Source organism: Amblyomma mixtum, chromosome 10 (assembly GCF_055824585.1).
Source record: "Amblyomma mixtum isolate Tamu chromosome 10, ASM5582458v1, whole genome shotgun sequence".
NCBI lineage: Eukaryota > Metazoa > Arthropoda > Arachnida > Ixodida > Ixodidae > Amblyomma > Amblyomma mixtum.
Window position 1 is genome coordinate 161,408,514 of NC_143021.1, and position 14,756 is coordinate 161,423,269.

General features: G+C 50.4%; 1 protein-coding gene across 1 annotated transcript in view; it reads right to left on the reverse strand.

The window, feature by feature from the left end:
* The window catches only part of LOC149327536 (beta-mannosidase-like), a 201,024-nt gene that overhangs the window by 133,292 nt on the left and 52,976 nt on the right, over window positions 1–14,756 (reverse strand). The window contains exons 8-9 of the mRNA XM_089562649.1: window positions 13,660–13,808; window positions 6,230–6,406 (exon numbers count right to left, since the gene is read on the reverse strand). Of these exons, the coding sequence (XP_089418775.1) occupies window positions 6,230–6,406; window positions 13,660–13,808 (326 nt within the window). The remainder of the gene's footprint in view (window positions 1–6,229; window positions 6,407–13,659; window positions 13,809–14,756) is intronic.

The window sequence follows — 14,756 nt, forward strand, 5'->3', positions numbered from 1 at the left end:
TCTCGAAGTGGACTCCCAAGCCAACGGTCAGGATGGACCCTGACGACTACGTGGTCGTGCTGCAGCAACGCAGTACGGTCTCCCTCAAGACGGCCTTCCAGCAAGGTGAGCTCGGCGCTGCCATTCCGCAACTCATCGGTAGGCAGCACATGAACACCATCACCATTTCACCAAATTGCGAACAGAACATCATCGTCTGTGGCACGCAGAACCCAGAAGTGGTTAAAAAGCTCCTCACGGACATTCAACTTAACACCAGCAGAGGATCGCTCGCATTTCATGGCCACCTCAAGCTCACCGGTGATGTGTGTCGCGGTGTGATATCTGTTCACAACTTAGAAACCAGTGAGTCACTAAAACATAATGTGCAGTGGCGCGGTGGTGAACTAGTTCATGTGCGCAAGCTGGGACAATCAAACGTAGCTGTGCTGACTTTCGAGGGACGCACTGTTCCGCGTTACGTCCACTATAACGCAAAACTGACTCCCGTCAAGGAATACAAAAAAACAGTGCCAGCGTGCTACCGTTGCGGCCCACTGGGGCACCGGGTGGACAACTGTCCCACCCCGGTCAAGGAAAGATGCGGCCTTTGTGGCCAAAACGTGGGGCTTGGTACTGAGGGGATGGCCCCCCACGTCTGCAATCCTATCTGTTTAATCTGCGGGGGCCCGCACCTCACCAGATCCCGCGAATGCACCGCGAAATTCATCAAGTTGCCGCAGCCAGGGCCCAGGACGCCACCCAAGGGAGCCAATGCCGGCGCTACACGGGGAGGGCGGCAGCGAAACAACCAGAAGAGGCCACGGCGTGGCGTGATGCCTCCCCCTGGCAAGACAGCAACAGTAACGCCACCACCCGGAGCAGCGGAGTTCCCAGCTCTCAGCGCTTCATCTCGCGGCGCCGCCTGCAACCAACCCAAGGTAGGCAGCTGGGCGAGGGTCGCCTCCTCTCCTTCCCCTCCTCCCTCCTCCCCCACCAGCACCGCCGAGACACAGGAACTCAAGCGCGAGCTCGCCCTCTTGCGAGCTCAAAACGAAAAACAAGCCAGCGAGCTTAACTCGCTCAAAACCCAATTCCATACTCCGCCCGCGTCGAGCGACGAGGCAGAAAACATAACAGACAGGGAGATCCCTCCTCCTGTGGAGAGTCGCGCCGCGGCCCTGGAGACCCGGGTGACCGCAATTGAAACACAATTGGCTTACCTCCCCAAAATTATCCATGACACCATCGCGCGTCAGGTGGAGAGTGTCATCGCACAGGTGACACAAGCCGTAACGCACATTATCCAAAAATGGATAAAAGATAATCCGCGCGTCCTTAAACGCGTAGGACCCATCAGGGACGCTAACCGCCCCTCAAAATTAAATCGAGCTATTCCCGATGAGTTTGACTTTTCGGAAGACTCCTGCACGTCTGCGTCGGGCACTAGCGGACTGGGGAGTCTTAACAACGTGACCCCACCTTCCGCCTCCGACCATGGCCCCCAACCCTAAGTCGCGAGCAAAAACAACTCAGCCGCTTACACTAAAGCAGTGGAACTGCCGAGGTCTCAAGGACCAAAAGAAGCGGACTCATCTCCGCCTCTATCTTGAGAACCTTGAGTTCCTCGTCGCCGTGGTTGCCCTTCAGGAACCCGGCGCCGGTGCCAAACTAACAAACTACACTACATTTCGACACAACCCGCAGACATGTATACTTGTTCACAAGCGATACACTGCGCAGGAGGTCACACTTCCCACAACACCGTCTTTCCCCTACACGATGGTTTCAGTGCTGCCCCTAAAGCGGTCTGACCCACCTGTACACATTCTAAATATTTACTGCCCACCGAAACTTAAGAACGTCACGTTCAATGAAATTTTCACTCAAGCTATGCAGGTGGCGGGTAGGGATCCCCTCCTAATCGTCGGCGATTTCAACGCCCCGAGCAGGCCATGGGGATACCCCCAGGAGGACAGGCGTGGGAGGAAGCTTGCGGAACTTCTTTCCACACTTGGACTCGCCCTGCACACTGACCCTGCCAACCCAACACGTGTCGGCAATTCCATTCAACGAGATACTTGCCCGGACCTCACATTTACACGCAACGTACGACATGCCGACTGGCTGAATACAGAGGACACTCTAGGTAGTGATCACTGTATAATCAACACAACCATTTACATGCGTCCCCTGAAACGCCCACTAAAACAAGCTCGTATCCCTGACTGGACGACTTTCCGCACCTCTCTACATATTGTAGACCCCCTCCAGTCGGCATACGACGCCTGGTCCAAATCGCTCACGTCTACACTCACACAACACGAACAGCAGATACAGCTCACAGAAACACAAACAGACGTGGACAACCACCTTCTCCACCTTTGGGAGGCCCGTCGCAGCCTCACGAAGCGATGGAAGAAACAGAAACATAACAAACGCCTAAAGAACCGCATCCTCGAACTCACACAACAGGCAGCGGAATATGCTACTCAGCTAGCCGACACTAACTGGGTGGACCGGTGCAACGCGGCTGCTCGCCAGATGTCTGGCCGCAACACGTGGCGCCTGTTCCGCGCTCTCATCGATCCAATACAAACACGCACGCAAACCCAACGCCAATTACATAGGGCCTTGCACAACTTTACAAGAAAGACAAAACTAGCGCACACGCTCAGCGATCGCTACCTGTGCACCACTAAGGACCCGCGGCTGGCGGCGTACTCGTATGCAGGCGAAGAGAACACGGAGATGGACAAGCCGTTCCAGCTCCACGACCTCCGGGCGGCCTTGAGCAAAATGAAGCGGAGCACTGCACCCGGGCGCGACAAGGTTACGGTCAAGCTCTTGGCCAACCTTCCCGACGCAGCCTACGCCGCGCTCCTGAAATACATCAATAGCATTTGGGACGGAGAGACTCCTCTCCCTCTCGATTGGAAATCGGCTCTCGTGACCTTTATTCCGAAGGCCGGCAAACCTATTCATGTGGAGAACCTTCGACCCATCTCCCTCACGTCTTGTGTCGGCAAGCTGATGGAGACGATGGTGCGCGACAGACTCTCCGATTTTCTCGAAACACAGCACACTTTCGCGGACACCATGTTCGGTTTTCGCCCTCACAAGTCTGCACAGGATATACTTCTGCAGCTTCACCACGACTTCTTAGATCCTGCCGAATGTCCCCACAACGACAAGGTGGTCCTGGCCTTGGATCTTAAAGGCGCATTCGACAACGTCAAACACGAAGTAATCCTGGACCACCTCAGTAACACCAACTGTGGCCACAAAACATTCAACTACATAAAACAATTTCTTACAGACCGTCAAGCCTACATACGCATACAAGATGCGGAACACGGGCCATACAACATCGGCTCGAGGGGAACACCTCAAGGCGCGGTCCTGTCTCCCCTCCTCTTCAATTTGGCAATGCTTCATCTTCCCTCCAAATGTCCTCTTTGCACGGGATACATCACGCTATTTATGCGGATGACATTACAATCTGGGCCACGCAGGGTAACCTGGGCCACATGGAATCCTGCCTGCAAGTAGCGGCGACCCTAGTCGACGACTACGCGGCCTACTGCGGACTCCAGTGCGCCCCGTCTAAATCAGAATTTGTGTACATACGTCCCTCCCCTCGGGACACAACTCCGCTTAGTATCAGTCTCCCCTCGGGACCGATCCGGGAGTCCAAGGAGATCCGCGTCCTTGGTCTCTTCATACACCACCAACGCAGAGTCGACACCGCCCTAGCCAAACTTCGCACGGTGGGAGACCAGGTGGGCCGCATGGTCCGCCGGGTCTCCAACAAGTGGTGCGGATTACGAAGCAAGGATGCACTGCGGCTTGCCCATGCTTTCGTAACGAGTAGAATCCTCTACTCAACCCCTTATTTGCACCTGCGCAAACATGATGATGACCAACTGGAGGTCATCCACCGGAAAGTCATCAAGCGGGCTCTCGACCTCCCGGTCACCACGTCCAACCAGCGACTTCTGGCCTTGGGCGTGGTGAACACATTTCGGGAGCATCGAGAGGCCCACTTAGTCAACCAATACACGCGTCTTGCACAGACCACGTCCGGTCGCCGCCTCTTCGACCGGCTACACATCAAACATGACTACCATATTGAGGAAAGGGAGAGAGTGCCAGAACCCTGGAGACGCGCCCTCCGGGTCCGACCCCTTCCCCGCAACATGTCCAGAGAAGACCATAGCGGTCGTCGCCAGGCGCGCGCGGAAGCATTGGCGCGATACTATGGTAACCAACAACATGTGTATTACGTGGACGCTGCCGGCCCACACCACGGGGGGTGGTACACGGCCGAAGTTGTACACAACACAAACACAGTCAACGGGCTCACTTTCAAAGCCTACAGCGCAACACACGCGGAGGAGATTGCCATTGCTCTTGCTCTCACTACTCCCAAGTCGAAAAACATCATCACCGACTTGCGAGCGGCCTGTCGGAACTACGAGTTGGGCTGGGCTCCCCCGCTTGCCTGGCGCATACTGGAATATAGCTGTCGATCTGAAGATCCAACTCCACGCAACCTGATTTGGGCCCCCGGTCACCAGGGACTCCAGGGAAACGAACAGGCTGATCAGGCCGCCCGTGCACTCTCTCGCCGGGCTATCTCCCTGTCCTTGGAAGGGTACTCCCAATCACACAATCTGGCCATTACATTCAAACAAATCACCGATTACTACAAGGAGGAGCACCGGCGCTACCCGGCCCCTTGTAAGGGTCTGGATCGCGCTGACGAGCGCCTCCTCATCAAAATTCTTACTAACACTGTACTGTTCCCGGCGGTGCTTAAACATTTCAATACATCCTTTGATGGCGCGTGCCAGTTCTGTGGGGAGGTGGCTGACACCTTCCACATGGTTTGGGCGTGTCAGTCAAACCCATCTATCCCCCCCAACCCCAACCCCACCAGAGAGGACTGGGAGGCGGCCCTGCTCGGCTGTCAGGACCTAAAGACCCAAAAGGCCTTGGTTCACCGGACGCGGGCGGCGTTGCTTGCCAATGGGGCCCCGGAATAGGGGCTCCACCTAGTATTGTTAGGGGAAAGGGCCAATAGGGCCTACCCCAGTCACCTCTCCGTAAATATTTATTGCATTATAAATGTTTTTCACCACCACCACCGCCGGGTAAGGAAGCTCTGCTCCAAGAGGTGGGGCCGGTGGAACAGCGCCGCCCTTCCAGCGTCCAAAAAGGGACCATAGAAGAGGGAAAGGCGCGAAGACAATGAAATTAAAATTTTGACTAGAGATAACTCAACCCGTCGCGGTGGCTAATTGGTTACGGTGTTCGGCTAGTGAGCCGGCGTTCCCGGGTTCGAACCATACCGCGGAGGCCGCCTTTCGATGGAGGCGAAACGCAAAAGGCGCCCGTGTGCTTTGCGATATCAGTGCTCGTTAAAGATCCCTAGATGGTTGAAATTATTCCGGAGCCCTGCACTACGGCACCTCTTCCTTTTATCTCTCACTCCTGCGTTTCTCGCTTCCCTAAAGGCGCGGTTCAGGTGCCCACCGAGGTGCGAGACAGATGCTGTGCGATTTCTTTTCCTCAAAAACTAATTTTCAAATCATTTCGATTGTAAGATAACTCGGCTTCTACAAAACAGATCAAATTAATTTTTGCTAGACGACATTCGTGAAGCGGCGTGCTTTAACATCCCAGGCGTACTACAACTTTATTAGAGCCCCTTTCAGAGCCCCTTTAAGGGTATCACAGTGGATTGCAAGAGAAGGCAAGCGTAGCACGGGGCGGCAGAGAGTTAGGTTTGCGGATGAGGTTACGTTTGCGGGGATACCGTGGCCAGGGATGGCAAAGGACAGGATTAATTCGTGAGACATGTCGGAGGTCTTTGCCCTGCAGTAGGTGTAATGAGCTTGATGATGATGACTATTCTAGAGCGGGAAAGATGAGAAGAGGAAGAAAATCGAGGAAAATAATGTGCGGGCTTGGCGCGGAAAACAAGCAGGACAACAAACAGACAAGCTAATGAAAGCAAAAACACGACATGTAAGTCCTTCGCACGACAAGCGAGCACTGAGCACATGAATGCATGTGGGAACCTCCAGCCTGAGCGATTATACGCGCACACGCACAGCTGCAGGCTACGTACGGAAACACGATTGTTTTCTCCTCGCTTCAAAGCCACTGTCAGCAGCAGTTCACACATAAAAACTCCTTTCCCAAAAATATTTACGGGCATGCCCTCTATTGAAGTGAGCCTCACCTGCTGCCCAACTTCGGTGGCGACGCTCCGCAGGAACTCTCTTTCGGAGGGGTACTGGCTGACGGCGAACATCATATCCTGCCAGATGAGGATGCCCAACTGGTCGGCCAGGTCGTAGAAGTAGTCTGTCTCGTAGACGCCGCCACCCCACACGCGGAGCATGTTCATGTTTGCCTCCTGCGGTCAGGTGGCACAGCGGTTGGTCGCGTTCGATGCAACCCGCCCGTGCAGTTAGGCGTAGCGCTATTCATTGTGGATGAATGACAGCATGCGCGCGCCTTAAGCAGTTTCGGCCCGCACATGATTTTTGTCTGGTCACTTTCGCGCGACGAAATAGAAAATACAGCCTTCGTCTAAAGCACACGTCCTCATGCTGAATACAAAATGCACTCTTTCACTTAAAGGAATGGCGAGGAAAAGTTTACGCTAGCCTGCATTAGTTATCCACCGTTGATTAGCGAAGAAAGCTAATAATGTTCCTACAGATTCATGGTAGACAACGCCACTCTGAAGAACACGAACATCAAAGCAAGCTCATCCTGTCTTTCTTTCTTTCCTGTCGGTGTTGCCCACCGCACTTTTGTCTACGACCATAAAGTACCCTATTCTCATGAGGAATATCTTCTTTTACCGAAAAAGAGAGGTTATAAGCTGCTGAAAAGTAACAAAAAGGCGACAGACAGGTATCATGGCTGCAACCCACAATCAACTTCAAAACTGCAGTTAGGCAAAAACATTTTTTCGCAACAATGCGGCCACCTTCCCAAACATCCTTTTTTAGCACAGCTGCTAAGTAGAAATCTGGAAAGGGCATGGCGAAACGCAAAGCCGCCCGTCTGCTTTGTGATGTAGGTGCACATTTAAGATACCCAGGGGGTAGAAATTATTCCGGAGCCCTCCACTACGGCACCTTTTTCTTCTTTAACCCCCGCCTGTATCCCTTCACTTAATGCACGGCTCGGATGTCCACTGAGATATGTAGGACAATTGTAGCGCCGTTTCCTTTCCTCAAAAACCAATTTTCAATCTCCCTCTACTTAAACGATTTGCTGCGGAATGCATGCAGAGCGTGTTCATTGAGCAGCTTTCGAAGTTTGAAAGCGATTTTTCTCCACGTCACACCTAAAGAGTGGAAGAGCAAATTCCTTACGCTTCCGCTTCCCAAAAACAAGCAGCCGGAGCATCATCATGCTACATGAGTGGCGAGGAGCAGGGAGATGAACGAGTGCTATTCAAGAGACGAAGGAACCGTGTTCGTGGACGCTACGGGTCCTGTACAAGGAATATCAACAATCTCAGTGGTGCGCCAAATGCAGGTCGTGGACGGGCTTTCAGTTTGTAACGGGGATACAAAGGCTATGGAGGAAGTAGCGATAGCCCTAGCCACAACGCACTCCGCATCGAAATATAGTTGCAGATTCCCAGGCGGCTTATGGAAACTACGTGCGCGGCAGAATCACGCCGCTAGTCTGCAAAGTTCTGAGTCAATGTAGGACTTCAGCTGCACAGAAGGAGCTAATCTGGGTCCCAGGTCACCAGGGAGCCGAAGGAAACGAGCGCGCACACGCTTCGGGCCGAGCTTCCCCGGAATCCTTCCACGTCCTCCCTTACTGATTCTGGCTCCCCCTCTCTGTTAACAAAATATTCAGAGATATTACAGCATTTCCGCCTTCAAAGCCAGACACTCCCGAGGCCTGCTAAGGGTCTTAGTAAATCAGAGGAATGTCACCTTCGAAGGTTACAAATTATGTCGTTTAATAATCCAGCTACGCTCCACACCATTCTGCCCGAGTCCTTTTCGGCAAATTGCAAATTTTGTGGCCAGAAGGTAAACTTATACCATGTGGTATAGGCTTGTCAGGAAAATAACAGTATTGACATAATAAATCAGCCAACATGGGAGGGCTGGGAGGCGGCCCTGTCCAGCTCCGATCTCGAGGAACAAAATCGTCGCCAGAGCACGGGCAGCGGCTTTTACAAAAGGTGTCCCGGAATAGGGACCCGATCAGCCTTCCCTTACTCAAAGTCATTGTGGATTTAAATAAACGTTTTCATCATCATCCACGTCACACCACCACACCAGAAATTTTAAACATGCTTCAATCTCGCGATATAATATCACCTGCTTACGTGCTGCACGTGCCTTAATGGAGTTTCCCTCGAGCATGCTGAGCACACTCAGTATGCGTCTATCTTCTCGTTGATTCGAAGGAGTAGTTTCTGCACGTAAAAGACTTCTCCAATACCCTGTAGGATTTGGTGATGATAGTAATAGTAGTTATTTGTGTCTAAGTAGTAGTAGTGAAAACATTTATTTTTTTTTTCAGAAGGAAGAGTTAGGGAGTAGGGGGATGGGGATAGATAGATGTGGAGCTTCAGTGGTCGGTCTTCCCTAGTCCAGGATCCCGTTGGCCTCCGCCGCTGTCTTGGCCCTCGTCACCACCATAAGCTGTGTGCTCGGGTCGGAGTCAGCCAGGAGGGCCTCCCACTGCTCTAGACTAGGGCTATTTGCCTTTGGTAGTAAAGGGCTTTTTTCGCAGCCCCAGGTGGCGTGGTACGTTGTGGCGTAGTTCCCACACCACACGCACTCTTTCGCGTATCTGTTCGGCCACATTTTGTGATACATGGCTCTGCTTGGGTATGTGTCTGTTTGTAGTCGTCTGAGCGTGGTGGCCTGCTCTCTGTCGAGGATATCCGCCGGAGCCGAGTACTTCTTGCGCGCTCCCAACAACGCCTTCATTGCCTCCCCGTAAGATTCTGGCGTGCTGAAGGGTTCGACAGGCAAACCCGCCCTCCGGTTCGTGAACCCTCGGACAACGGTGTCTGCCATGAGATTTCTCTCAACCCCAGTGTCAGGGACCCAAATGATGGTGTGTTGAATGTTTGTATTGTTTGATCCATGTCTGTGTTGTTTTTGTTGGAAGAGAATACTCGCGGCTTTTCGGCCGATCCTTCCATCTCTGTATGCCCTTGCTGCAGCCTGAGAATCCGTGGCTATCCAGTAACTCAGTCCCTGCCGATTGGCTTCAGTCAGGGCTAGAGCTATGGCGATCTCTTCCGCCGCTTGTGTTGTCCTTGTGCGCACTGATGCACCAGTAACTATATTCCCATTGGCGTTCACTACTGCCTAGTGTCTAAGGTTCTCACGCTTTACGTCCGGTTCTTAAAATTTCGTAGGGATCTGCTGCAACCGCGATGATCATTCCATTGTGCCCTGCTTACTCTCTAAAACTTTCCGGCATGTTCTACATCTCGAAGCGCGTTATACATGCCCCAAATTTCAGGGCTTCCTGCAAACACATAACCGGATGGCTACTGGCGGTAGACAAAGCTAGCGTACATTTCCAAATCCGGAAAAAAGGCTGCACCTTAAGAACGATATTTCTTAGCCGGTAATTCTTGTATTCCTATTGAGCCACAACTTCTTACCCCTTTCTTGCTCTGACATGTGAGGTATTACTTATAGTTTTATATTAGGGGTGTGCGAATATCAAATTTTTCGAATACGAATCGAATACGAATACTTGGTTCCGAATATCGAATCGAATACCGAATAATCAAGGACAGACGCATTTAACCACTACAAAACATTTATTTGAGCACCGAAGAACATCACAGTTCAACTATCAGTGATGAAATGAGCACAAAAGGTGTGTGTGGCTGCAAAAAAAGTATCAAAGTCTCGAACATTGTTCTTAGAAGAGTGGAAATATCAGAGAAGATGGCTAGTACACAGGATCTAGGCTAGCTTGCCATAAGCACAAAAGCGCGTTGCTGGGATGAACATAAAAGGTTGTCGTGAAGGAAAACCGGCTGCTCCACATGGTCAGGCAGAAGTAGTTCCCTTCTAGCTGAAACAATTTATCCAGCCACAGAAAATGCCCTCTCAACTGACACTGAACTGGCTCGTATGGCGAGGTATTTCGTGCACAGCTCTGACTATACCAGCTTCGCAGGTATAGCCACAAAGAAGCTCACCAGTGCAGTCAGCTACTGCATGGCCCAACATGCATGGCTCTGGGCGCCGCCATGTTGTTAAGTCTCTCTCGATAGGCCTTGCGGACCGAAATGAACGCCGGTGCTCGCAATAGAATATTCGGCTAGATACGAATATTCGCGTCGTGTCGAATATTCGGAACAACACGAATACTTGGATTTCGAATCGAGTACGAATACTAAAAATATAATATTCGAATTATATTCGAAAATTTCGAATATTCGCACACCCCTATTTTATATGTTAGTACAATCGAAACGTACTTTTTTGCTTAATACAACTCCAGGAACATCCTAAAGTACGGCACGAGAGCGGCAAGCTCGTTAGTTAGTGGCGGTGAATTCTAAGCGTTAACCAGGACGGAAGCAACAAGGGATAAAACACACTTAGTGGGGCCGTACAATGAGTAGGACATCCTGCCCTATATACCACTGGCCAGAAAATTCGAACGTAAGCTTCATTTGCTGCCATAGCAGCCGGAGGAACTCCAACTGGACCGTCGTATCTTTGTCATGGAGACGTCATTCAGACGAAAAATTTTGACCGCTGGCGGAAACGAAGCAGCTTCGTTTCCCGATGCCTCAACCAATTTACCGCAGTCCAAAAGGCTTCGTACATGCGTACAATACTCCGGGACAGCTTTCTGCGACTATGCGCTGGAAGTTACGAGGTCCAGGAGCGAGGCTTCCACAAGGGTTTTGCAATAAAGCCTTAGTTGTGAGTTCAGCGCTTGTCCTGTCGTTGCCTTTACTCTCGTCTCTAGTCTTTTGTGCGCTGTTTTTCAACCATGAACCCATACCAACTCGCCCAACTTACCGTTCTACTATTCCACACGGGCGCTGTTATCATGCCCTCGGTATGGAGAGAGGCTCTTACGCGGGGGGCGCGCGCTCGAAGCTTCCCTTGCGTGTCCACAGAAAGCTGTCCCCAAGTACAGTGATTCATTTGTGAACACCAATTCTCCTTTCGTGACCAGAAGTGCTGGAGTATTTGGAACCAAACTTGCTGGAGTTTCCTACCACTGCCGTACTCTGACGATCGATTTGATTTGGCCGTGACGTCAATGTGAATGAAGCAACAGCAGGTAGGAAAGCGAGCAGCTGGTCTCAGACACAGCCGGACATGTGGCGGCTCCGCCGATGAATCGCGTGCAGCCCCATCCAGTCCCGCCGAATCACACCGACCATGCTGCCTCAATTCGTCGCATATACGACGGCCAGTTTCCTTGCCAACTCTGCGTGAACAGCAATAAAGCTTATCAGGCATATCAAACGTGTTGTTTTGCTCCGTCACTCGCGGACGTCGGTGCCGGTCGGCCAGTGCGACACGGCCTCAAGACGGATTTATCAAAGTAGACGGTTCCGCAGGCATTTTCCCGTCGCAACCAGCGTGACGTCTGCTCTAACGACCTACGGTAGCGACAGCTTCCACCGATGGCAGGAGACCGAATGGACAGAAAGGTCGTTGAAAAATGCGTTCCCTCGAAGACGCAGTGCTTCACTAACCACTATGATTTTAGCAGAAAGATGGAACAACGTTCTGCTCTGCCTAAGTAATGGATAACGCTCAGAAGATGAACTGCAAAGCATAATCAATCAATTAGACATGCAAAGAAGAACGGTGGGTCTAAAATTAATAGAAATGCAAAGTAGTGTTCAACAATCTAGCAAGGGAACAGCAGTTCACAAGTGTTAGCGAGGTGCTGGCAGTGGAAAAAGAATACCTTACTTAGGGCAGCTGGTCACCTCTGATCCGGATCATGAGAGATAAATAACTAGAAGGATAAAAGGGAATATGGCAGGTGCTCTCAGATCATGAATGGAAATTTATCAATGTCCCTCAAGAGAACAGTATTCAACACTTGTATTTTACCGGTACTCAACGATGGGGAAGAAATGTGAGGGTAACGAAAAGGGTTCAGCTTAAGCTTAACGAAAACGGAGTGAGCTATGGAAAGAAAAATAATAGGTGCAACAAATAGACTGGAAGCGGGCGGAGTGGATAATTGTTGTGGTGTATTGAGGTTTAGCGTCCCAAAGCAACTCAGGCTATGAGGGACGCCGTAGTGGTTTAATGACATTCTAGTCGAAATCGAAAGGACGAAATGAGCTTGGGCAGGACATGTAATCCGAAGGTAAGATAACAGCTGGTTCTCAAAATTAATGGAGTGGCAAAATTAGCAGAAGGCAAGATAACCGGTCGTAGTTAAGGGTAACACAGTGGATTCCAGAAGAAAGCAGACGTAGCAGGAGGCGTCAGAAAGTTAGGTGGCCAGATGAGATTAAGAAGTTGGTGGGGATACAGTGACCGCAAATGACAATGGACAGAGTTAACTGAAGAGACATGGGAAATGCCTTTGCCCTGCAGTGGGAGTAGTCAGGCTGATGATGTTGATGACTGCTGCACAATGGCAGGTGCTCTCAAGGGTGGGCTTTGCGCGGCCCGGGTCACTCTTCCCGAACGACCAATCATTAATCTAAATGCCGCCTGCCACGGTGGGCAGTACGCTCACTGTCCGGTGGGCAGGTTCTGATGACCCCGCAAGGTCACGTGATCTAGGTGGCCCACCTGCCACCCAGGTTGCTCTCTGGGCACCACCTTCCAGAGTCAATCTCCTGATTTTCTTGCGCACAACACCGACCGCGCGAGATTTTTCCAACTCTCCCGCGTTACAAGGTGTACGTGCTTATAGGAAATCCCAGAAGGATTCATCGTCTCCTCGTCCCTAACAGTACGCGTCCTACTTTCCATGAAGGCATGAAGGAAGCCAGAGCCAAAGCTACTAATACGTAACACGTAAACAATGCGAATATCGTGTACACAGCGCAGCCCATCCCATTGATGGAAATATGACAACAACCGGGGTAGATAACAGATAAAAAATAATCCATTGCGCCTCCATCCCTTGTGAAACACTTTACGTTGCAGATAAATTTTCCATAGCCACCGCGGCAGAAATTACCCCAGAATGAAGATTCACCACCGTAGTCAACAGCGCACGCTCAGAGAGGGCTTGAATAAGAGAGTTGTGGCTTTCAATATCACATAACAGAACCCGAATACAATAGAGTGACGTCATTTGAGTTGCATTTCCAAGGAATGGCTTTCTTACAATCAGCGCATCTTTCTCGATTTCGCCAATCACCGCACTTGTTTTACAGTATCAGACGTGGCAGTGCTTACGTTTGTAAGCGAGGCTAAATGGGCATCTTGCAAGACCAAAATTTGTGCTGATTCATACTTTCCTGTATCTGCTTCATTCATCACACTACTACATGAGGTTAACAACTGCACCAACGATTATAACAACTTCGGTTACGTGATTTCGTGGAACCCATATAATTCTTACCTGTCCAAGCGAGCAACTTTTATAAATACAGCAGAAAAACACGCAATATCGAAAGTACTGCGCAGAAAATCAAAGTCGTCATACCTTAACAGAAAGCAACAGGTCCTTTATGTAGTCATTCGTAACTCTTTCGGGGAAGCTGTCAGCGGGCACCCAGTTGGCTCCTTTTGCGTAGATTGGAACGTCGTTGACTTTGAAGTAAAACTCTGTTCCATTCTCCGTGGGTTGAACCGCTACGAAGAAAATTAATAAAATTACCACCATCCTTTTTTTAAAGAGTCAGACATGATCGCCGTCCTAGTTTTCTAATGAAAGGGTTTCTACTGCTCAGAGAGTTTTCTTAATATCAAGATATATTTTGTTGACAGCATTTAAACAAGCCTGCAATTCAGTGCATCCCCTACTCAGCAACTTTCTAAAGTGCAAAGCCACACGAAAGAGCCAATATGCAAAGAAAGGACCTAATACACAACAGGAAAACAAAAAATTTAAAGTTCACTCCACAACCGCACCAACACAAGCAACAATTTCATTACATACGCGTGTAAGAATTATTGACACTGTTTAGTTTTGTGTGCACAATTTTACTGTGAAATGTTGGTAGGACCGTTCAGCGCCAGAGCAGCGTCGCTCTATCCAGTTTTGTGTGCTTGGCACCGGACCGCGCTGTAAGTTTGCTTAAAGGCAGGTGGTGCTGCAACATATTCGTCCTCTTGACCTCAGATTACGTTGCATTCGCACAACACACGAGGGTGATGTAGGCAACGCTTAGTCTGAGGTAGCTCTCTTCGTCTGCTTATACAAAGTGTTTCCTCTAAGCTATTGCTCAATTTTTAAAAACAGTCTTTTTGAGTTATAAGAGCCACGTCTGCAACATAACATTGTGAGGAGTATAGTACATCGGAATACAGCTAAGACGTGCTAAGTAGCATGCTGGTTAAATAATATCGAATAGACCACTTCTTAAGTACTACTGTCATGCTCAATAGCTATTTGCAGGCGTATAGCCCACCGCAATTAATATCCATATCAGTTTCTAGAATTTTGATAATGCGGATAGCCTCGTCGCAGTGGCCCAAAAAATGTTCGCTATTTCTACGACTTCCGTGCACCGGATAGGTTGCTTTGCCTGTAAGCTTCGCGAAAGCGCATGTCCCTGGGTGCGATGTAGCCAAAATTTC